We start from the raw sequence: 25000 nt of genomic DNA, 5'->3' as shown, positions 1-25000 counted from the left end.
TACATTTTCCTACGCAATAACGCTGTCAATTTTTAATCTACAGACTCGAAATTTGATATACAGGGTAGTGAGATTTGAGAAAATCTTTGTAATCCGCTTTCGGCCAGAAATTCGGCCGTTAAGGGGTCAAAGTTCAACGATTTGACCTTTGAGAACTCTACCAAACTCCTCCGCCAATTTTGGGCATAAAAATTAAAATTTTAGATATAGGTTCCTTGGACATGGATCTAACTTCACAACTTGATTTGAGCCTAAAACAATAAATGTTCAGGGGTCAAAGTTAAAAAAGAAATAACCTCTGTGGCCTCTACCAAATTACTCAGACATTTTCTGGTCTAAACATTTGAAATTTTACATAAAGGATATTCAGAAATAGAGCAAACTTTTTAATCGGTTTGGGTCGAAAATGTGAGCTACCAAAATATAAATGTATGTATGCATGTATGTTTGCATGTTTGCCTAAAACTTTCGACAGAGGCGACGGATTTTCACAATATCAGTATCGTTTTGAAGCTCGACACTTCAGACGGCAAATACCGATAAATTAGCTAAAACATTAATTTCTTCACCCTCAACTGGGCACTTTTCTACCAGGAGGGGTCGCTTCTTTCGCCGATATTTTCGAAAGTCATCCCCTGTTTTCGATTGTCTAGCCTTAATTAAAACCTATGTCACTCCCGGTTTGCCAGTGGTCATAACAGCAAAGACATCACGTTTTTCCCCCCGTTCTTTTCCTCCTTCGCGGTACGGGCTCGAGCCTGCCTTCCTACTACCATTTTTTTAATTTTTTTTTTTTGCTCAACATACTACTCCAAACACCCGGGTAACGCCGGGCTGAAATGCTAGTTTTCAATAAAACCATTTTTATGGAAAAAAAAAAACTTGTGTGTGCGTTATTTCATTTTCTCTTTTGAAACGCTTATAACTTTGTTGCCTGATGCCAGCATAACGACATATCAACCCGTTTGAGAGAAACTTCTGATAATGACTACAGGTCTAAAGAGAACGATCTCGTGGACAATTGCGAAGAAATTCTTTGCTTTATGATACCATATCCTCTTCGTGGGCCCGCATACACTAGACGACTAGCCACGTGTTTTTATGAACTTTTTTTTTCTAACCGTCTCCGGAATTTTCGTGACACTTTGAGACACTTTTTAGCACTCGTGTCATACTAAGAACTACATTAATATTTTATATAAATTTGGTATAAATGTCATGCTATAGCGAAGGAACAAAAAAAAAAGATATATATCTAGGAATACATGCAAAATAATATGAAATAAATTAAATATTTAGAGAATAGAAGGGTCACCAGTTAGCAAGTGCTTACTAAAATGTAAACAGTGTTTTATCTGCAACGAAATTTTTAACAAGACATTTTTATACAAAAGATAAGAATATAAAAGCTCCTTCCGATCATTAAAATGCTAATTCATTCAAACTTGTGTTTGAGTAAGGAGAGCTGAGTAAATAGTTACAAGTCAATATATTAATAGTGTGAAAAATATGCATGTGAATAATATATTATGTTAGTATTTGGCAGCGTGGCATTGTGTATGGCTGTGTGTTCGTTTACCTTGTTTTTGTTATTGCATGTATAGCTGTAAATATTCGCCCGACTGTCGATAGTGTGTAAAAATATGTGCACGCGAGATGAAGAAGGCTTGTATGTGATCCATTTCCGCCTTTCCTCTCCCGACCAAGGGTACGCGGGCTGGGATAAGTACCGTACATTTCTGATGCTCTTCCGTGGGGTCGGCTGGTAAATTCTAAGGAAAACTAATTTTGTTGAAAAGGTCTAATAAGAGTTTCTCAGTTCACATTTGTTTGTTTGAAACGATTTTCATTGGTTGAAAATACTTTTTAATTAACACGTACATGTGAAAACTTACTTTTGAAAGTGATGAATAAAGCAAATCCCAACGAGGCAAAGAAAGAAAGGGGTAGCAGTTAGTGTAATTTGCTTTTCGCGTTCGTAGGGATCATCATAAGCATTCGCCTCGTCGTTTGAAAAAGGGGTGATATATATACATAATAAGTTATAAATACACTGAATATTTCGCGTTTCATCCACTCTAGGATTCTTCAGGCTTATATAATAGATAAAGGCAAACTTAAGGCGTTTATCAAATTAAAAAGAAAATTCTATTTGCATTTAAATATAGATGATGATTGCTAAATAATTATATTCCCCGTTCTTCATCCCATAAAAATGAAATTCTACTTTTTAGGCGATCAGGCGGGTTGTATTCGGCACAATCGCGTTGACACACTGATTATCGTCTGATCACCGAAGTTAAGCAACGTGTAGCCTGGCCAGTACCAGATGGGTGACCATTTTGTGAAGGCGAGGCGCTGTATATACTGCGAGGTAAAATATCAAGTTGAGAAAACGGCGCGGTCTATCCTTCTCTCAAGAGTAGATGGGACTCTCTTAAGCCGTGGTAAGCACCCCATCTAGAGATGGCGTCACGATAAAAAATACCTTTGACAGCCCTGACGAAGCATCAAGTATTCAGATACGGATAAGATTTGAATTACATGAGAAACTCGTGTAGCGAGTCCAATCTTATATATACACACATATATGATGATTGCAACGTCTTGTCAGACGAGTGCCACTCACTAAGACACTTAAAGTCCATGAGCCCAAAAATGACTTCCATCGTCACAGGACCATTTTATAGACAAATGCCTGAGCGAGTATCTATGCACAGATAATGTTACAGAGTCTTAGCTTTGTATGACAGCTAAGTCTCTCTCTCTCTCTCTCTCTCTCTCTCTCTCTCTCTTCAAAATGTTGAGATCCAGCAACAAGCAAGAGCAAGAGAGCCAGCAACAAGTCAAACTGCAGACCAGCTTAATGCGGGTTCTGATCTTCCGCTTTATGTTGTTTTTTTTTAAATCAGAGATTTGCTTCTCCTAGAAAGGTTGTCTTCACCACGGCTTATGGGAGCCCTCTCCACCCCAACACACGCAAACATACACACAAACACACACGGTTCTAGTTGGCCGTTGACCCCAGGTCATGTCATATGCTACTGGTACCATGTAACCCAGTACTACCTGCCTCATGGTCGGGTCACCGGCGACTAAACTGGTTCATACATATACTTACACATATATATATATATATACTTACACATATATACATATATATATACACACACATATATGTACATATATATATGTACACATATATATATACACATATGTACATATATATATATATGTACACATATATATATACACATATGTACACATATATATATACACATATACATATATATACACATATACATATATATACATATACACACATATGCATACATATATATACACATATATATATAGACATATACATTCATATATATGCATACATATATATACATACATACAAACATACATACATACATACATACATACATACATACATACATACATATCTTTCAGCACACATATTTCCTACGAGCGCAGGTGTGGCTGTAGTTAACGGACTTTTAAATACCCTAGAGATACTTAAAAAAGGGGAAAGTTCATTCCTCAAGTATTCAAAAGACAGGATGTCGAAATCTTTTCACGTTTATATATTTATATGAACGTGTTTTTTTAACTCCTATTTCGCCCTTCTATTTCGAAACATTTAAACAAACATTTAAGCACACTGAAACCTTTTGTGTTTTCAAAAAGGTTACATAGTGTCATATTTACACCAATATAAACTCTCATTCAAAAATGACTGGAAACTATGCTTCGCCAATGTTAGCATTAATATTTACATCAAATTATAGAATTAAGCCAGTAATTTAATTTTTATCGATGAATAGTTAATACTATTTCTGATGGTTTAAAATCAGCATGTTTCCATTTGTTCTGTTTAACTTTTTCTGCAAAAACCATTTTTTTAAGTAAACGTCTCAAACTGGAATGTTTAAATTAAAAAAAAAAAGACGACAGAAAAAAAACGTGTAAATGTCTCAAGAAAATAGAAAAGAAAACTTCTCATTGTGAAAAAAAGGATGAAGGCGAGGATTGTCTGACTTGCTATTTGCGTCCTCCCTTCCCTTATTTGTCTGACAGACTTGTGTGACGGGAGAGACACCTATATATTAGTGGTGGGACGATTTATTCCCGGTTCCGATGTAATTACAGATTCTGATTGCTATTCTAAAATCGCCTCCATCCATCCATCCGTCGCGGCCACAGCCGAGATTGAACTCACTACACGAGTTTGTAGCGTAATTCAAATCTTATCCGTAGCTGAATACTAGATGCTTCGCCAGGGCTATCAAGGGTATTTTTTTTATCGTGACGTTATCTCTAGATGGGGTGCTTACCACGGCTTAAGAGAATCCCATCTACTCTTGAGCGAAGGATAGACCGCGCCGGTTTCTTAACTTGGTATTTTACCTCACAGTATATTACAGCTCATCGCCTTCACAAAATGGTCACCCATCTGGCCAGGCTTAACGTTGCTTAACTTCGGTGATCTGGCGATAACCGGTGTGTCAACGCGATTGTGCCGTATACAAACCGCCTGATCGCCTAAAAAGTAGAATTTCATTTTTATGGGATGAAGAGTGGGGGATATAATTGTTTAGCAGTCATCATCTATATTTAAATGCAGATAGAATTTTCTTTTTAGTTTGACAAACGCCTTAAGTTTGCCTTTATCTATTACATACCTTTTGCGGTATTATTTTTACTTACATCCGTTATTATGATCAATAGATCTTTTAGTTTTATTGATAGTTTAAAATAAATGCATATTAGTCATTTTTATTATTACTACCAGTAATAGAAAATTAAGTTTTAAACAAAAAAAAAAAAATGAATGAAACTAGCGGGTTGGGGGGAGGGGCTTTGTCTTGGCATAAAATACGCTTAAATATGATATTTTAATTTGTCCAGATTTCATATATATTAATATAGAGTCGTGATTTCAAAAGTAAAAATAATTATTTAGGTGCCATCAGCTAGAATCGAAACCGAAGCATTCAAAGCTGGTGACGTTACCACTGTACCAACGTGACACGCATATAAACTGATTAAAAATTACAAATAAATTAAGATGAACGTACAAAATGTTTAAAGATTTTTTTTTCAATTTTTACCAGTCTTTGACCGCTTTAAAAACAATTTTAACCGGTTAAAGACCAATAAAAGAACGGTCTGTAAAAAAATCCAATCATTTGAGGCCCCTAGCGCTGCTCTGTGACTTTTAGTTTCGGAGGAGATAGAGTTTGAAAATATGGAGACAGACAGACAGACAGCCTTTTATATCTAAACTAGCCTGGGTTCCCGGCGTTGCCCGGGTGTTTGGAGGTGTATGTTGAGCAAAAACAAAAAAAAAAAAGTTCAATTTTTTTTTTAACTGTGACTCCTATTATGACCCCTTAACATTTATTGTTTTGGGTTCAAATCAAGTTATTAAGTTAGATCCATGTCCAAGGAACCTATATCTAAAATTTCAGGTATTTAGATCCCAAATTGTCGGAGGCGTTTGGTAGAGTTCTCAAAGGTCAAATCGTTGAACTTTGACCTCATAACAGGCAAATTTCTGGCCGAAACCCGATCACATAGATTGTTCCAAATCTCAGTACCCTGTATATTAAATTTCGAGTCTGTAGACTATAAATTGACAGAGTTATTACGTAGGGAAATGTAAACACACAGACACACAGATACACAGACGCATTCACTTTTATAGATATACTAGTATGGGGGCCCGGCGTTGCCCGGGTATTTGGAGGTGTATGTTGAGCAAAAAAAAAAAAAAAAAGCGGTCAATTTTTTTAACTGTGACCCCTATTATGACCCCTTAACATTAAATGTTTTGGGCTCAAATCAAGTTATTAAGTTAGATCCATGTCCAAGGAACCTATATCTAAAATGTCAAGTATTTAGACCCAAAATTGTCGAAGGAGTTTGGTAGAGTTCTCAAAAGTCAAATTGTTGAACTTTGACCCCTTAATCGCCAAATTTCTGGCCGAAAACCGATTACATCGATTTTCCCAAACTTCCGTACCCTGTATATCAAATTTTGAGTCTGTAAACTAAAAATTGACAGAGCTATTGCATAGGGAAATGTACACACACACACAGACACAGACACACACAGAGACAGATACACAGACACGTTCACTTTTATAGATATATAGATAGATAGATAATAGATAGATATAACCAAACTTAAAAAGCAGCATTCATTCAAATACAAATGATCCATGTAACAATAAATGCAATGCTCATAAATTACTTTAATTAATTCAAAATGGACGATTATCAAATACTCAAACACTTTTCATGTTTTATCAAAAGGTTTGACATTTTTTGTGATCGACAATCTTTGTTATCTCAAATTTCATATTGATTGCGTGTTTTACGAAACATCAACCTTTGTCGAATATTGAATCATGAATACAGTTTTTTCGTTAAAAATGTGTATGCTTCAAAGTTTTTTACCATTTCAAAGCAAGAGAAGATTATATTTTTCTGCGAATGAGTTGTGAATGAATTTGTTTTGTAGGTGAATATTTTGTATATAAATAGTCAGTAATTGAAAAGTTCTATTAAACCTTTTACGAATGATTTTTACAGAAACTCTACGTACATGAGCTAATTTGTTTTTGAATCACATGCCTTTAAGTTTTACTGACTTCCGAAGTGGCTTGTAACGACGACTTTTGGCGGCAAAATATATTCCTAAATGTCCTCAACTCTCACAAAGAAAACAAATATAAATGTTGGATAGGTGACGAGCAACGCCGGAAAAAACATTTGCACACACGCAAATTCAGGATCTGGGCAAAGCCAGATGTTAAATCCGATTTTTTACATAATTCAATTAATACAAAGGAAAATCGACATTCCGATCGAATAGTTGAGCTCACGGAGAATGACTTCCGAACGAAAACAATGGGACGATATATATTTTAACCTGGGATGGAATGTCGACCAAAGACAATGATCATTATAAAGTGAACATGGAATTCCGATGTGTGGAATGTAAATATAAAAGATAGGTAAGCAAAAAACACAGTGTGAGAGAGAACGCGAGACAGAGAAAGAGAGAGAAAGAGAGAGACAGAGAGAGAGACAGACAGACAGACAGAGCGAGACAGACAGAGAGAGAGCGAGAGAGAGACAGACAGAGAGAGAGCGAGACAGACAGAGAGAGAGACAGAGAACGAGAGAGAGACAGAGACAGAGAGAGAGAGCGAGAGAGAGGGAGTGAGAGAGAGAGCGAGAGAGAGAGTGAGAGAGAGAGCGAGAGAGAGAGACCGACAGACAAAGAGAGCGAGACAGACAGACAGAGAGAGCGAGAGAGAGAGAGAGGCAGAGAGAGAGAGAGCGCGCGAGAGAGAGGCAGACAGAGAGAGAGAGAGAGAGAGAGTTGTGCGATTCGTGCAGTGAGTGACATTTTTACCGGCACACTGCACCGATACAGCTAAGCACACATACCGACCAATCTTTCTTATCATATGAAAACAGTGGTTGAAAAATAAAGGTGAGCTTTAGTATCAGGATATTTTTTAATACGAAACAGGTCTTATATAGCATATACTTTTTTTATCCCTACATTTGTTGCACGGTGTAATTAGTGAAATAAAAAATGATTTCTGATCACTTTTCTATTTGTTACTGCGGAACAACAGTATAAATGAAACGGTTAAACCATAGATGGGATTTTGTCAAGTACTACCACTTCAAGTCTGAGTGGACATGGAGTAATAACAATAACGAGTGATTCCTTAACCTTGCAAATCAGATATAATTTGTGTTATATGATTAGCGGGAGAGAGAGAGAGAGAGAGAGAGAGAGAGAGAGAGAGAGAGAGAGAGAGAGCTTGTATAGTTGATGGGCTTGGGAAACAAAATAATTTTTTAAGTATAAAGAACCGCAAAAATAGATTTTTTTTTAATTATGAGGTTTTCCAAGGTAAATTAATCTTGAGCCTAGGAAAGATTTATTCAAATGACCCAAAAATAGAAGCTGAGATCAGTGTAAACATGAGTGTAATCAATTACATAAAAAATTAGTTGTGCATGTCTAGCTAAAACTGTAAAACTATAAAACAAACACCCACATAGTTGGTATTTTTTTTATTAGCGTTTTCCCATATGAATATCTAGATTTTAGTAAAAAAAATTCTTTGCAAGCTGGACAAATTTCGCCAGTGGAAGTCCGTCCCCCATCCACTAACTAAAGGAGGGTAACTGTTTTTTAGGAGGTTGATTTCCTTACGCCGACTCATTGCCGGGGAAATCTATAAAAGTGCGTGCGTATATGTGTGTTTATGTAACTCCACGTGTGTATGTGTGCGTATGTATATGTGAATTCGTATGAGCATGTGTGTATGTGCATGTATGTGTGTGCATGCGTGTGCATGTTTGCATGTATACAGAAAGGAATGGGCTAGGCGAACAAGAAACAGAGGGAAAAGAAAACGGATTGGGAGGGGAGACAGATAGAAGTTTACATAGAAATATATTACATTTCTACGCCGGTCAACACCGGATAGCCCCGCTAGTGATAACTAAGAGGTAACTCCACACGCCTCCAATTGGGGGTCTCGCCATAACCAGAACCCAATGCCTAATTCAAATTACTCATGGAGTGTACATTGTTTCTATAAACCTACATTGTTAAAAGTTTATTCTGATAACTATAACACCGTGTTCTTGATTATTTGAATCGTTCGGACAACTATTCTTATTTTGCTTGTTATTTTCACAACGTTTCGGCCGATGTAATCTCCAACCTTATCCAATTGCGCCTTTTCGAATTTGGGAATATTTATATTGAACTCTGAGACCTACATGTTAAAATCTATAATCAATTGAAATCAGTGTATCGATTTCTAACATTGATAGCTTTCTTCCTACCAAATCAGTATCTGATTTTGGTTCAGCAGTTTTTCTGGTGGATCTTTGCGACATGTTAAAAATGAGATTTAGTTTTAATTCCTTCCATAAAATGCTTCGGCTTGGAATTAGGTTTAACGCTCTCCAAACTAATACTAGAATTGTCTTTGCTTGGTAAAATTCAGTTGTAAGTGACACTCTTCTGGAAGTTGAAGGTTCGATCATCAGTGCGGGCGATATTACGAATTCAATTATTAATTACTCAAGACCTCTACCCGTTCATGGTCAACGGAACATTGATTAAATAAAAGGTTTCGTTCGAAATTCCGTGCAGATTCCCGAACTCGACAAGATATAACTGAAGAAGGTCTGATGTTATATGGGCCGAAACGTTGTGCGACTAACACTAGAAATGAAAATACTAGTCCGAATCATCTAAATCATAAAACTAGTCAGAATTAATTCTATTCAGACATCTTATTAGCAAACTAGTTGGTGCCCGAGACAAACCAAGAATAAACGTCATAGTTAAAAATACGAGAAAATTAAATTGAATTGCTAATAATAACCTAGAGACAGTTAAAAGTCCAGCTTCTCGAACACTGGACCGGTTGCAGAAATAGACTGGTCAGTCTCGTCAGCACTGAAGACGGTTTAGGAAACAGATATTACACCCTCTCTCCGCCTCTGAAATAAGAGGAAATGCAATAAACGCTTCGCTGCATGTGATGCTTGGGATATTCGCTACTATCAGGTGACGCTGCACTTCTATTTCTTGTTCTCTTTCGGTGGAGGAGAAATCCTTCACGACTGAGACAATTTTTATTTTTGTACCTTTTCTCCACGTTAAAAAACGACCCTGGTGTCTAACTCTGTCCCGTGGGGAGGCATAGTAAATAGGTACTATCAGGTGACCAAAAAGTCACCAAAGGGTTTGAAACTGAAATAGATTCTTTATTTTTTGTGATATCTTTCTTTAATATTAACAAAATCTGTCTAAGACTTTCGAAAAACTTTTTAATGCAAAATTCACACCATTTTTAGTTATGAAAAAATAATGTCTTTTAAATGTTGCCCGTTTTCCGCTTCGCATATTATCTCTTGCTATGGCAATGTCAAATGGCCACCACGTTTCCCAGATTTTACTAGCCCGACTTTTTCTTGTGGTGATATCTTAAAGAAAGAGTCTATGTTAACAAACTCCAAACCCTTCAAGAATTGAAGGACATCACCAGGAACGAAATAAGGGAGTAAATTCACAATCAAGAGATTCTGCAATCTGTCATGAATAATGTTTTGGAAAGAGCACAAATATGCGAAGCTGAAAATGGTTAACATTTAAAAGATATTATTTTTCATAAATAAAGATCGTTTGAATTTTGCATGTTTTTTAAATTTTCCAATGTCTTAGTTAGATTGTGTTAAAATTACAGAAACATATACTTAAAAATAAAGAACCTATTTAAGTTCAAAATCCTCTAGTGACCTTCTGGACACCCTGTATATTCAAAACAAAGACATTACTTCGATTCGAACCTAAATAAAAATGCAATGTAAATATGTAGATAAGTTCATTTGCTTAGGAAGTACCCTATCATGGGGAGTATGCATATAGACGATGAAGTTGATTGCAGGATAGCAAAGGTTAGCGTTACCTTTGAGCGTCTCCAATCCGCAGTATGGGAGCTGAGAAGAATTCGGCTACAGACCAAACTTCAGGTATACATTAAATTAATTATATATTAAAAATCACCTCAGCGATGAATATTCAACATAATATTAGTGTTTCGACAGTTAGGGTGGAGATAATCGTTTAAAAAGTTTTATATTATTTTAATCCGAAGAAAAATATGTCTTAGTAGTAGCATACTTGTTATTTTATTGGTGTTATACTTTGAAAAATCTATTTTAAAAATTCATTATAAACATATTTTGACGCTCTTTTTTTTTTTACTTCTTTTTTGCACTTTGTTTTTGACATTTTTTAGCTTTTTTTAACCTTTTCTAACTGCCTCACTTAGAGGTTTTTAACTCCCTATTTTGAATTTTTTAAATCTTTTTTGTGGACTTTTTGAACTCTCATTTTAACTCTCCTTTTGATTTTTATTAACTCCCCTTTTTGAAAATTTTAAACTCCATTTCTGAACATTTTTATATCCCATTTTTGAAGACCTTTTTTAACTCACATTTGTAACTCTTTTATTTTTTTTTGAAATTTTTTAAACTTCCTTTTTGAACTTTTTTTTTTAACTCACTTAAAAAAAAAATTTAACTAACTTATTTAAACCTTTTTAAACTCTCTTGTTGAACGTTTTTAACTGACTTAAAACTTTTTAACTCACTTTAAAAAAAAACATTTTTAAACTCCCTTTTAACTTCTTTCAGTTTGTTTGACTTGTTCACACGAATTCAAACAATTGCAATCGGATTATAAAAAGCTGAATCGACGCGTGATGAGAATGGAACGGGAAAAGGTAAGGATGCATTTAAATTATTGAATTCCTTATTCATATGTAACTCAATACTAAACGACTCGTGACCCGTTGGGTCACAAGTGATATATTGTGCATAAGATAACAAGATGAAAAAACGAAAACTAAATGGTTAGATAGGCTCACGGTACCAATATGTTAAACAACTGTAACTGAAATATTTTCACTCTTGCAAGTACATGCCTTTCTAGAAATGATTTTAACTAGAAAGATATCAGTGAAACGAATGCCAACACTAATCATCTGTATTATTCGGATTCTTCGGACTACTGTACAGTAATCCGAAAAATCCAAATAATACGAATAACCAATCTTCATCTAAAAATTCAGAACCGCAATAATCATCTGATTCACGTGAAATGAATGAATGATGTCCAACATTGGGACGATTAATCGGAATCGGGAATCGGAAAAATCGAAGATTTGGGAGTATCGTAAAAATTGATGCCTATTTTCTGATACCAAAACCAATTCTTTTAATTATCTTTTTTTATTTGATTTTGTTTAAAGTAAAATCTTCCATCGCTAGTAATAATGATGAAATAATAAATATTTATTGATTTTTAAACCACCAGTAAAGCTAAAATCGATAGATCAATCTCCACAAGTGTATTTTAACGTCTAGGAAAATATCTGCATATTTAATCTGTGTTTTCACAAAAATCGGGGAAATAAGTCTTATAGTTAAATAATTAAAGATTTACAAAAACTCAGAAGCGGTAATTGTATTGGAATCGGGAATTTAGCATGGAATCGGTAATTGTATCGGAATCGGGAAAAATATTGGAATCGTCCCATCACTACTAACAACACCAACTACTTACGTTATTATCCACCCATCCCACCATTTCTCGTTTCATTCGCCTATTATTTACGTCCTTTTACAATACAAATCCAATACAAACACTTCCCTCCGCCGCTTCTCTTTTCGTTCAGCATTTCTCGAACCACCTGCACCTTTGGTCAATTGTCATCTACATAACATATCATTAATGATCTCTCTCCTCCCTCTGAGAACCTTATAAATTAATTTTTTCTGTATCTCTAATTTCAGTGTCAACTTCTCCATTCTCAGCAGGTTGCACTCGCCCAATCACTTAAAGATTCTGGAAACCCTTTACGTTTTTGTAAATATTTTCTTTGCAAACGAAAAGAAAATCTCCTTGGACTTAATGTTGTCCATTTGATTCCTCCCCTCATTCCCTCGCTATAATCTCTATGCCATATTTTTTCTATTAATTGTAATCCTAACCTCGATTAATCTCACTTAAGTAAAGTTCGAAATTGGTTAGCTAGTCTTTTTAGTTTCTATATAGATTTTTAATTCATTGTTTAAAAATACATACCGCCTGTACATACCCATATACAGTATATTTATTAATGCAAACATAATTGGCTACATATGTTCATGCCTGTTTCTACTGCAACTCCTTTAGAGAAGCAGGTTCTTCCGGTAAGATTTTTTATTGCAGCAGAAACATGCATGCACATGTGTAGCCAATAATGTTTGTATAAATAAATGCACTATAATTAAGTTCTGCTTGTTATTGAAAACTTTTTGTTAAACATCAGAGTTTAAAGGCATTTACGTATATATAATCATTATAGCCATATATAAATATGCGTGTGTTTATATGTGTATATTTATATGAACGTATGTGTGTATATATATATATGCGTGTGTATATATATGTATTGTGTGTATATGTGCATATATATATATATATATATATATATATATATATATATATTGCATTCGAGAAAAGCAGTAACGTTCTAAAATGTCTTGCGTAGTTCGTATTGGACGAACTTCGTTAACAGTGTCTACGAAGTTGCTGATTTTAATACTCGAATTTTTAAGCGACCTATATTATTAATCGACTTTTCATCGACTCTATATATTTTAACTTATCATCACCTAACGCCGTTTACTGTATATTTTAGTTTTCACTTTTAATTCTCATTTTCGCTCTTTCGTACTTTTACTTCAATACCTGAAGATAACTCGTGGACGAATCGAAAGCGCTCGTGACAGCAACAACTATGGAGCCTTTATTAATATTTTTGATTTTGATACAAAAAGGCTCATACAGAAAATCGAAAAAGTAAAAAAAAAGTATCATAAAGCAAAGTTGCATTTAATAATAATAATATATATATATATATATATATATATATATATATATATATACATATATATAGGAAATTTATTACTGTGAGTCCAGAATGAGTTTACATATTGTTTCAGCTAGAGGAAGATCCTCAAAGAGAGGAAATATCCAACTAGCATCGTCAGAATTCATAGATGGACTCTTCCTCTAGCTGAAACAATATTTAAACTCATTCTGGACTCACAGTAATAAATTTCCTATATACTGCTCTGGCTTCACATTGAGCACTCTAGTCCGGTTTTTTTCACCACTGGTAAATAAATATATATATATATATATATATATATATATATATATATATATATACACGCAACTGTATATAATGTATAAGTATATTGTCGATTACATATTTTCCATATATAAATATGCGTGTGTGTATGTATGTATGTTTATATTTATATATATGTGTGTGTCTATATATGTATATATATTTGTATATGTACATCTTATATATATATATATATATATAATGTATATATACACGGACACGTATATAATGTATAAGTATATTGTCGATAACATATTTTCTTATTTATATCTGCCTCTAAATTCGACATTTTTCAGTCTCAGATTCGAAAGACCGTGACTAAACTGAAGAGAACTTTGCGTCGTTGTATCCGAAACAAATGCAAAAACTTAAGGCCTGGAATAAATTGGGAGCATCGACAAACTACTCACTGGACTACGACGGAGCCTATCACGACACTACCCACTACGATGCAGCAAATTACGACACGCCCCACCACGACTGAAACAATAACCACTACTGAAGAAACAACTACTACCACCGAACCCACCACTACAACTACTGACCCGCCCACAACTACAGAAATGAAAACAACTTTCGTTACAGAGAGCACGACGCAAACATCGACAACTGCAAAAACAACCCCAACAACAGAAGGGCCGGAACCAATCAAAAAGACGACTTTGAAATCTATCGAATATATGATGAATTCGCTAAGTTCGCAAATATCAATCCTTGAATCAAGACTAGAAGAATGTAAGTATAATTTATTTACGATTTTATTAGGTTAGTCATGTTCAATATTCGGTTAAGCGAATTAGTTGATACATGTATAGTAAATACATTAGAAGATATAGAAAACGAAATATAGACGAGATCAACACGTTACCAACGATTTGGAATTAAAATCGTGGGAACGGAAGTGGTGATACAGAAGCGAGAACGTAACGTAATGAAGAAAAGGAAATTTGGTCGAAAGAATCAAGATGAGCATTATTATGGACTAAGAATAATTTAATCTAAATAGATTTGCGCTTAATAATGTAAAGGATATACTCACAATCATGATATGATTATAGCCGAATGTAATTGACTAGCTAAAATGTCACAACGCTGTGTTTTGCGTGTGTGTGTTACGCCATCGCGTGAAACCGCCTTCTAAACGCTAACGTCCATATCTTAGTTTGTATAAGAGCCGTGTTCGTCAGTTGACGTCAACTTATCTCGCTCTGCTCCGGTCTCTCTCGGGCTAGTTACATGCTGCTAACTGTATCAAACTGGAAACATTCCTCAACTGTTGCACACTCAAGAGATATCATATGCTGTCTCTGTCGTAAAATTTATTTTCACTTATAAAACTGTCCCCAAACTAACTCTAAACATGTCCGATCTTTTGCCACAGCTTGATTAACAATCCTATTTCAGCTACCTTTTGTTTGTCTTGGTGAACAACCACCTCTCCATTGTCTTTCTATTAAGCTCACTTTCCATACTTTTGTTCGTGCTGATACTTATTTTCTCTTTTGGTTTTCTTTCTTTTTACTTCCTAACACTTTGGGGGGAATATTGGTAACATCACTACGCGACGTGCAACTCAATAAATCTCCTGTTCTCTCTCGGCACGATACTTGTTCTAGGGTTATAATCAGGATTCGGTTCTGCAGTTCGGGAAGGAGTGAGTCACTCTCTCGACAACAGCACGTTTCTGCCCTCTTCTTTTCCAATCGACCACACCTGGCCTCTCGCCACCAATGTCACACCGCACAATCCGAACGTCAGCAATACGAAATTCTTTTCAAGAGAATATGTTCACGACTCTTTTCTCTCTGCCCCCCCATGGAATTTTCCCATGCTTTTATATCGTCCTATCTAGAAAAAAAAGGAAGAAACAGGAAAAAAATAGCTTCTCCCATCATGCTCTGCCTTCCCAAGATGCCCTTCGCGTATACAAATGCGCTGGCCATCCTTTCCTTCTTCTTTCCCAAAGAGCGATGCAGATACGCCTGGTACGTTTCTTTTTTTTCTTCTTCTTCTTTTCTAACCATATACCCCACACTTGTTAGGGTTATTATGTCTGCCTTTAAAAGCAAACGACTATTATGTTCAGTTACCCGCAGCATATAACAGGTGTCCACAAAAAGAAAATGCTCGCAGCCAATGATCGCTTCGATTATAGGACGAGAATTTGAAATAATTGCTGATCTTCGACACGCTCAATTAGCATGATATAATCAAGAATTATATGAAAACATATTTTTTTACTTATAAGCCTCAAATGCTTAAAATTCGGCTTAAACTAAACTTTATTAAACGAAATAATGTTTTTGTTTTACGTTATATCAGTCTTTAGGTTATTTAATGCCGAATCCAGTCATTTGGTAAAAAGATTTTATAATTCAAGTTTTTTTTTGTTTTTTTTTTACAAATATTTAGTGATAGTGCTTGGTATGATTGTTTTATAAGAAAAAAGCTGTTATTGTTTTTTTTTTTTTTACTTTGCATAACATGATTGAGTTTTGCAAAGGGGAAAAAAGCAATTATATCAATATTTGGTGCATTTTTGACCAGAAAGCAAGTGTCTTCTGACAGCCTGATTTTATAGCACCATATGCCCTAACAGGTATTACGACTCTGAGTTAAAATGCACCAGGGAGCAACGCTACAATTCTCACAGTTCCCAAATGGGGCATCATCTCTAAATGTTTTCAGGTCATTCTCAAAGCCATAAACTGAAATAAGAAAAAAACTATTACAATCGCAATATGTTCACAAATTCCAATCTCCTACAATGCAAACAGGATAGTGTATATGGCTGCAAAGAGATTTTTCAGAATTGATCAAGATGGTTGAAAAGGCGATATCTAGTGAACGTGAATATGGTGGGTGAAGCGAAACTCAATTAAATATGCTTAGCTGTTAGAGAATCCTGCTGAACCTAGATGTGATAATATTTATTATTTTTCTCTTTCTGATGAATTGAGCAATCACATCGTTAACAGTGGAAATGGAATCTCTAGGTTTGCAGTAGGTGTATCAGAATTTTTGCAGGAATTTTTGACACCCCTAAGACGAGACTGCAAATAAAATATTAAAAAAAACTCATAATTTCTCTTTTAAAAGTGGGTTGTTTATTTTCTTTATGGATTATACTTCCAAAATAAACTATTAAAGTTGTTTTAAAAGTAATAGAAATATTTTTTAAACTAATGAAATTAATTGAATTTTACGAGCTCAGTATTTTTCAATTTTTAAACTTTTTAAAGTCTATCAAAATTTTTCTATTGATTCAATTTTTACGCTATTTTCAGGGTCAATGTGAAATTGTATGCTCTTCCCAATAAACCGAATATAATATTTTAGACAAACGTTTTTTTTTAATTCACGCCCCCCATTTTCAAGTGTCTATTAAAAAGTAAATAATTAATTTACTCATCAAAGTTTTATATATCACAAATTCAAGATAAAAGATCAATAAATAATATATTCAAATTTAAAACAAAAAAAGTAGTATTTTTTAGAAATTTACCCATAACATAATATACGATATCAGATTTACAAAGTTGGACCGAAACAGAATTAAAGCTCTTGTATCAAACTGATTACTAATAGTCAATCAAAATTGATTGTGTTGGCATTATAATAACTACTTTTATGACAGTTTATTTTTATTAATTATCCTGTTCAGGCTAGGCAAGCGATAATGTGAAAACATTTGTCGCTTATGACTGGATACAAAAAAAAATCAAAGTCAACAAGGGAAATAACTAATTTTATTCGAAGAATATAGAAATGTCTCCCTTACAACTAAAATGTTATTTCTCTCTTTCGTATTAGTTTTTTAAAATGTATAAATATGTAAAAGTTAAAAACTAAACCGACTTCATCGCATCATATGCAGCACCGAATAGGCACAACTAGTGTATTTGATTAATCGACTCAATTTTTTTTTTTTACTTTCTAATCATCTAAAATCATACGTTATGGTTATTGATTAAAAAAAATGTCAATTCGTATGAAATACCGAGGTTTCAAATATTTACTTCTGCTTTGTATGGCTCTTGTTGTTGTAAAGCGGTATATTATATATATATATATATATATATATATATATATATATATATATATATATATATATATGAATAAATGACAAATGTTTATATTCCAAATTTCATGATCTTGACCATCTTATAATTTATTCCCCGAATTCAGTTGGTACTTACAATTCTTGACAGTATCTGTTTCGTAGCACAAAATCAATCACTTAATTATTATATCAGTGAACCTATTTTGCCTTTAACTATTCAGAAGGAATAGATTCACTGATTGATATAATAATTAAGTAAATGATGTTGTGCTACGAAACAGATACTGTCCAGAATTTTAAGTGTCAACTTAATTAAAGGAATAAATTGTAAAATGGTCAGCATCATGAAATTTGCAATATAGACTTTTGTCATTTATTCATTATATGCTCTGTAATTAAATTGAGCTTCATAAATTAAAGGATTGGTATAAATAAAAAGAAATATAAGTGAATAAAAATATTTCCACAGAATATATATATGTATATATATACATATATCTATGTATGTATATATATGTATATATATATATATATACAAACTTTATAAATAATGTACATATAACGATAGCTGTTCTATATACAAAGATTGTCAAATAACTGAGTGTATGTATGATATCAATAGTTCATATTTTTACAGTTCATTAAACGAGACAACAAACGTACGATACAGTTCTTTAACACATACACACACACACACACACATATATATATATATATATATATATATAACATCCTTTCTGCGTGGCACAGACAAAGGGTAAACATACTTTCATCCACTGTTCCTTTTCTCCGGCGGTTGATACTTGACTGGAAGCTTCTGTAAAAGAATGATATCACTATCGGAAGGAAAAACTATGACCCTCGGGTTATATTTTATATAACTTTATTCTCGCGTAATCACGCTTCCTTCGGAGTTTGGTAACGTCTCTAGATCCTACATCCGTTAAAATGTACCCATTAGAGCTTCCATAGACGTAAAAATGGAAATCAGTCGAGATTCCAATGCCTGGTAAGTTGTCCGCTTTTCCGATCTAGAAATGTCTATATAACAAATCTGTCGTTTCTGTTGACGCCACCCTTACATCATTAAGTTATTATTCTGTTAATATTATTCTAATCGGCTTTAAATCTATTTGTATTGTAACAATGTGATTTTGCTTAATCTACATTCCATAGTTCTTTGTTATTATAAACAAAACGTGGCTTTAAAATAATTTGACTTTTTAGTAAATTCCAAATCTGTTATTGTTTCAAATTTTTATTTTTTTAACATTATAAGTCCATGAAATATTTTATATTTAAATAACATCGTACATTAGTTCGATCGTCCACCAGCATCCAAAGTTTCCGGAAACACTGAAAATCCAGCCTGCTGAGCCGTAATATACAGCACAAGTCGACGACGGTCTTGCTAGATTTCAGGACAAAAATTTATCTAGTCTGATGGAGTATCTAGCTTCGTGCTGTTGCTTGAGTTAAAATCACTGGAAGAGGGTGTACTATTCTTCATGAAAGCTAGTACGGATCAGCCACACCCAGGAGATCTTATTTGGGCCACGAATACTATGTGATTTTGAATATTTAGTCAGGAGTTACTCGTAGAAAAAGTATCCTCGTGCCAGGTGTTCTTGGCAAATCCATGTACTGAGAGACATTACATATTCAGGAATAGTGTCTAGTAGGAACCATACGTCTATTATATAAAGAAATACTATTAAGGAGATGTCATTAAAAAATGCAAGAAAGAGATGGGCTAACCAGATCACAGTTGAGATGAAAATATCGTTCCTAAAACAATGAAATGAAACAATAACCCTACATAGTACGTGTTTGTTTTATTGTTTCCAAATAAGTAGCGAAGTTCTCTGGAGTATGCAAATAACTAAAGTCGGATTGTTTAACTGCAATTATGACTATGCTTTAAGTGGTTTGTGCACCAGCCGGGATGTTACAATACTCTATGCATGAGTTAATGATGGCCTTATAGATATGTAGGATAGCGGCAGGTGTGAGAAGTTTTCTAGCCCGGTAAAAGGAGCCCACCTTCTTTGCAGATTTAGCTTTATGTTCCATCTATGTATTCCAATTCATGTAATCCGTTTACTTTTAAATTTCAGACAATTAAAATCTGGGCAAACTCATGGGATGACTTGATATTTTATGAACATGACTGATGATTCTGTTTGATAAAAGGTCTCAGTTGAAAATCTGTAGGACGTCATGATCTTTTCAAAAAAAAAACAAAAAAAAAAAACAGTTCCACGATCTTTGTGATAAAATATCTTAAATATTGGTCCAAACGTGTTCTCTTCGCAGATTGCAGTGCTCGTTACAAACAAAAAGGAAACGAAAAGAAAAAATGACTGCTGTTTCTCTTTATATGCTGGCGAGCTTCTCACCTAATATGCAAATGAGATGCTTCCGGTTTAAATATTAAAAAAAAACATGATGTTTCACAGACAAACTTGATTTTGAATTTGGATGCACGAGTAGCAAATTTTGATGTCGGTGTTGAGTTTTGGAATTGCGAGTTTTGACAGCATAGTGCCGAATTTAATTCCAGAAATTGTTAGTTGGAAGTGCAACATAGTTAACAGTCTATCAGGGAAAGTGTAGAATAGTTAACATTTAATTATTTTCTTTACATGGGCATCACCACTTATCAAGGCCCAGAGACCACTCGAGGATAAGGGTTAAGAATGTCAATTGAACAATATAGTAATCGTTATTAATGGAAATTCGGTAAATTTGTTAACTTAACTGGAACGGCTCATCAAGAACTTGTTTACGCTGAATTTGAAGACAATCAGATTGTAGTCAGCTAGAAAGCAGGAAAACGGAAGAGAGTTCCACAGGCGTGCAGTTCTAAGAAAGAAGCTTTGCTCATGGAATCTACGTTTAGATTTAGGCACAGATAAAGAGTGGGGGAATTATTGATCGTGTTTTCAGCTAGACGGGTGTTTCTTGTGAAAGTTTGGCGAGGGGGACCATAGACTGAAGCTCAGTCGAGCGCTTTACATGAAAATAACGATAAAGCAAAGACAAACTCGCAACATCTCTTCTGTGAGAAAGAAATTGCAGGGAAGAGAAAATGACATATCCTACGAGGCTACGAAATCTATTTTGAACTCTATCAAGGCAGGATAAGTCCTTTCTAGCAGCTCTTGCCCATCTGTGGCAACAGTACTTCATCCTTGGATGTACCTGGCTCTTATATAGATAGAGAATTGTATCAGCAGTGGGATATCTACTGGATCGATAGAAGGATTCCACCATTTTTCCAGCGGCCTTGGCAACCGATTTGATCTACGTGTTCCATTTCAGATCAGGAGTAAATGTCAAGCCCAGAAGCTTGTCAAAATTTAATTTCATTCTTAAAAAGTAATGCTTTTATCTATTTATTCTTTTATTTTTTACATTTCAGGCACGTGCCAGGGGAATTCCCATTCGAAAGAAGATGAAATTATTTATTTTCCAATCAGTTAAAACAAAAAAAGTTATCATCGATCAGACGTTGTCGTTAGAATGCACGAATCTTTCAAACTACGGTGAACTAATGATCCAGCTATTTGACCGGATTATTTATAGGCCCTAAATGAAAAAGAAAGACTATCTTGCGCAAACATCACTCATTTCTATTAATACCAATATATACATACGTCTATTTAATCTGCCCTTACTGGCCAGATAATTGGGTTAGGGTTAGGGTTTCGTCCTGATTATTTGTTCAGTTAGATTCTCGAAAACAGTCTTTTTTTAAATAAGTTATTTGAATAGAACATTTACATACATTAGTCTTTTTGAAGTTCTGTTTGAGGGCACATTTAACATCTTTGGTAAGTTTTGTGCCGGAAAATACCCATATGGAGACACTCTCAACGATAAACGCCCGTACATAGAAAGGAAGAGAGCTTATCAACATTAAACGGCCTTATATGGAGAGATACAATAAACGATTAACGTCCATATATAGAGACACTATCAACGATAAACGCCCATGTATAGAGACACGATAAACAACGATAAACGCCCTTATATAGAGAGAAATACTATCAACGATAAACGCCTATATATAGAGAGACACTATCAACGATAAACGCCCATATACAGAGAAACACTATCAATGCTATAGATATACCAGTGGGGGGGGGCTGGTTTTGCCCGGGAGTAAAATACGCTTAAATATGATATTTTAATTGGTCCAGATTTCGTATATACTATTATGCAGTCGTGATTTCAAAAGTAACAAAAAAGTATTTAGGTGTCATTAGCAAGAATCGAAACTGAAACTGTAGCATTCAAAGCTGGTAACGTTACCACTGTACGAACGTGACACGCATACAAACCAAGTAAAAATTAAAAATAAACTAAGATGAAGGTACAAAATGGTTAACAATTTTTTTCAATTTTTACCTATTTTTAACCCCTTAATTTAAACCGGCTAAAGACCTATAAAAGAACAGTCCGTAAAAATTCCAATCATTTGAGGCTCCTAGCGTCGCTCTGCGACTTTTAGTTTCGGGGGGAGGGGGTAGAGTTTGAAAATATGGAGACAGACAGACCCACAGACAGAAAAACCTATGGCCGTTTATATATTAGATATAAGAAAGTGAGACTATCACTAATAAACGCCTATATAGAGAAATATTAGCGGAATCTGTAGAAATTCCGCAGTTGTGCCCTTTATGTTGCATATTACTACCGTTCTTTTAAAGGTGTCTTCGATATATATGCAATTCGATTCTATGTACCAGTTTTGGACATTAAAGGTGCTACACCGATTCTATCCCGAAGATAAAGAAAGTGTATCTTTTTTAGAGTTCTGAGTTCGACAACAGCAACATAAGATCTCCGGCTACCCAACGATCCCATCTTTAAAAATATAGGACTCGTGTGTGATGATTAGGGCTATGACAACAGACCATTGTTTTTACACTAGAGTATATACCCGACACAGTTAGACACACATCACTTTATATAAAAGCATATAAGATGTCAACGGATACACACTCGAGAGTCAAAACAATGAAAAGAATATGCTGTTGTCCTAGCCCTAATAATCGAGATTATATCCGACACAGTTAAGCATAGTTAATCAACCGAGAACCACATCACTCTGTATAAAAGCATATAAAATATCAACGGATACACACTCAAGAGTCAAAACAATGAAAAGAATATGCTGTTGTCCTAGCTCTAGTGATGATATACAAACAAACATAGAATTGTCTTAATGTTTTACTAAATAATAATTATTCCTATTTTAACCATTACTGACAGAATTGTGGTTTCATGCCTTTTCTAATAGTATTAGTGCATGAATAACCACAATTAATGCAATGGGCTTTAACAAACCTAAATCTATAAGCCGTGATATTTAGTGGCCTTTATAATTTTCGAGGTTCTATCATATCACATCTTTGGATCGTGATATCTGCACTTCGATCTTTAGTCTTTAAGCCAAACAGACTCAGATAAAGTAAAAAAAATAATGACTGAAAACCAGACAACATGTGTGCCAGTTTGTAACATTCCTTCAGAAACTGAAGTTGTGCCATTTAAATTCACTTGTATTCCATACAGCCTCAAGTTATTAGGTTGGTGCAAAAACATGTTTTTTTTTTACGTTCAACTTATGTCAAAAGACATTATTTTTTGCACCAACCTAATATATAAGCCAATAATATGTCACAATTCGACCGTTAGACATCCCCACAACACCATTATTCAGACTACTATTCTGATGTTTATTTTCATAACATTTCGCTCGATGTCACCTCCGACCTTCATCAGGCGCATCTTTACGAACTCGGAAACGCATACAAAATTTCGAAGGATTCTGGTTGAAATTTCATACAGATTCCGGCGTTCGAGAAAGATTAAGTTTCTGCATTTTTTAGATCGATAATTCGTATTTGGATTATTCAGACTACTGTTCTCATCTTGAGTGTTATTTGCATAACGTTTCGGTCTATGGAACCTCTGTAGCACTCACGAATCTTTCTGCCGAACTGAGGAATCTTTACTGCAATTTCGTACAGAATTCTTTATTTAATCTACAGCTGTAACATGTTTTTTTTTTTCTGTCGGCCATGACTGGGTAGAAGATCGAAGTAATTCACAATTGTATTTTGAGTGTCGCCCGCACTGAGGATCGAACCTTGCAACCGGCAGGAGTGTATAAATTACAACTGAATTTATCAAATACTTTATTCACTACGCTACAGGTCCTTTAGTTTAAAAAAGATGCATCTAAAGAAGAGCGAGGGTTAAATCGGCAACAAAGTTGTCGTAATAACCACCAAGATCAGCATATTAGTATGAATAATCCAAATAAATGGAATTATCAAATAATGAATTTTGATTAAACAATTCCCAAGCATAGCATAATATTTAAAAAATTCTTTAAAAAATGTTTAAAGGTTATTTATTAGGTTGGTGCAAAAATAATGTCGTTTTCTGATGTTAAAAACGGCATTATTTTTGCACCAACCTAATAAATAAATCGGTTGATATGTCGTTTTCTGGCGTTAACACTTATGTTAAAAAGAACATTATTTTCGCACCAACCTTATACATCTAACTAAAATACTTTTAATTTATTTATTGCGGACTATTATCTTCATCTATCTTAGTTGTTGTTTCACGACATTTCGGCCAACTATTCCTCTGGTCTTCGTCAGATGGTAACCGCGACGATATAGAAACTCCGAATCTCCTAACTGTACTCTCAGCAATTCGGAGTTCCTATCCCATCGCGGTTACCACCTGACGAAGTTCAGAGGAATAGTTGGCCGAAACATCGTGAAACAATAACTAAGGAAGATGAGGATAATAGTCCGAAATAAAAAAAAATTAACAAATCATACTTATCTTAATAATGAATTCCAATTAAATGAAATGATTCTTTTTCTAAAAAAAAAATGTGAGGTTGGTTTCTGCACTCTCAAAAAAAAAATTAAATAATAATAATGGCTACCGCCAGCGAGAAATCAATGTTAAGAGATTGTTGCGATTATGCAAATTTATTTGCAAATGCTAGCGAAGGAAGAGGGGAGAGCTGGACGTCTGGGGAGACTTGTTGTCACTCAGCTTCCAGAGAACACCACAGGTCTCCAATCAGATCGTTCGCTGA

The 25000-nt window shown here is 34.5% G+C and overlaps 1 protein-coding gene across 1 annotated transcript in view; it reads left to right on the top strand.

Annotated features, from left to right (window-relative positions):
• Nucleotides 1-25000, top strand: part of LOC145248139 (uncharacterized) — a 173820-nt gene that overhangs the window by 148539 nt on the left and 281 nt on the right. The window contains exons 6-8 of the mRNA XM_080109953.1: nucleotides 11257-11345; nucleotides 14099-14537; nucleotides 21290-25000. The exon at nucleotides 21290-25000 is cut by the window's right edge and continues 281 nt beyond it. Coding sequence (XP_079966079.1) covers nucleotides 11257-11345; nucleotides 14099-14537; nucleotides 21290-21351 — 590 coding nt within the window. The 3' untranslated portion in view covers nucleotides 21352-25000. The remainder of the gene's footprint in view (nucleotides 1-11256; nucleotides 11346-14098; nucleotides 14538-21289) is intronic.

Source organism: Euprymna scolopes, chromosome 26 (genome assembly GCF_053919585.1).
Source record: "Euprymna scolopes isolate OS-2025 chromosome 26, ASM5391958v1, whole genome shotgun sequence".
Classification (NCBI taxonomy): domain Eukaryota; kingdom Metazoa; phylum Mollusca; class Cephalopoda; order Sepiida; family Sepiolidae; genus Euprymna; species Euprymna scolopes.
The sequence above is the reverse complement of the archived record's forward strand: the minus strand, read 5'-3'. Positions and strand labels throughout refer to the sequence as shown.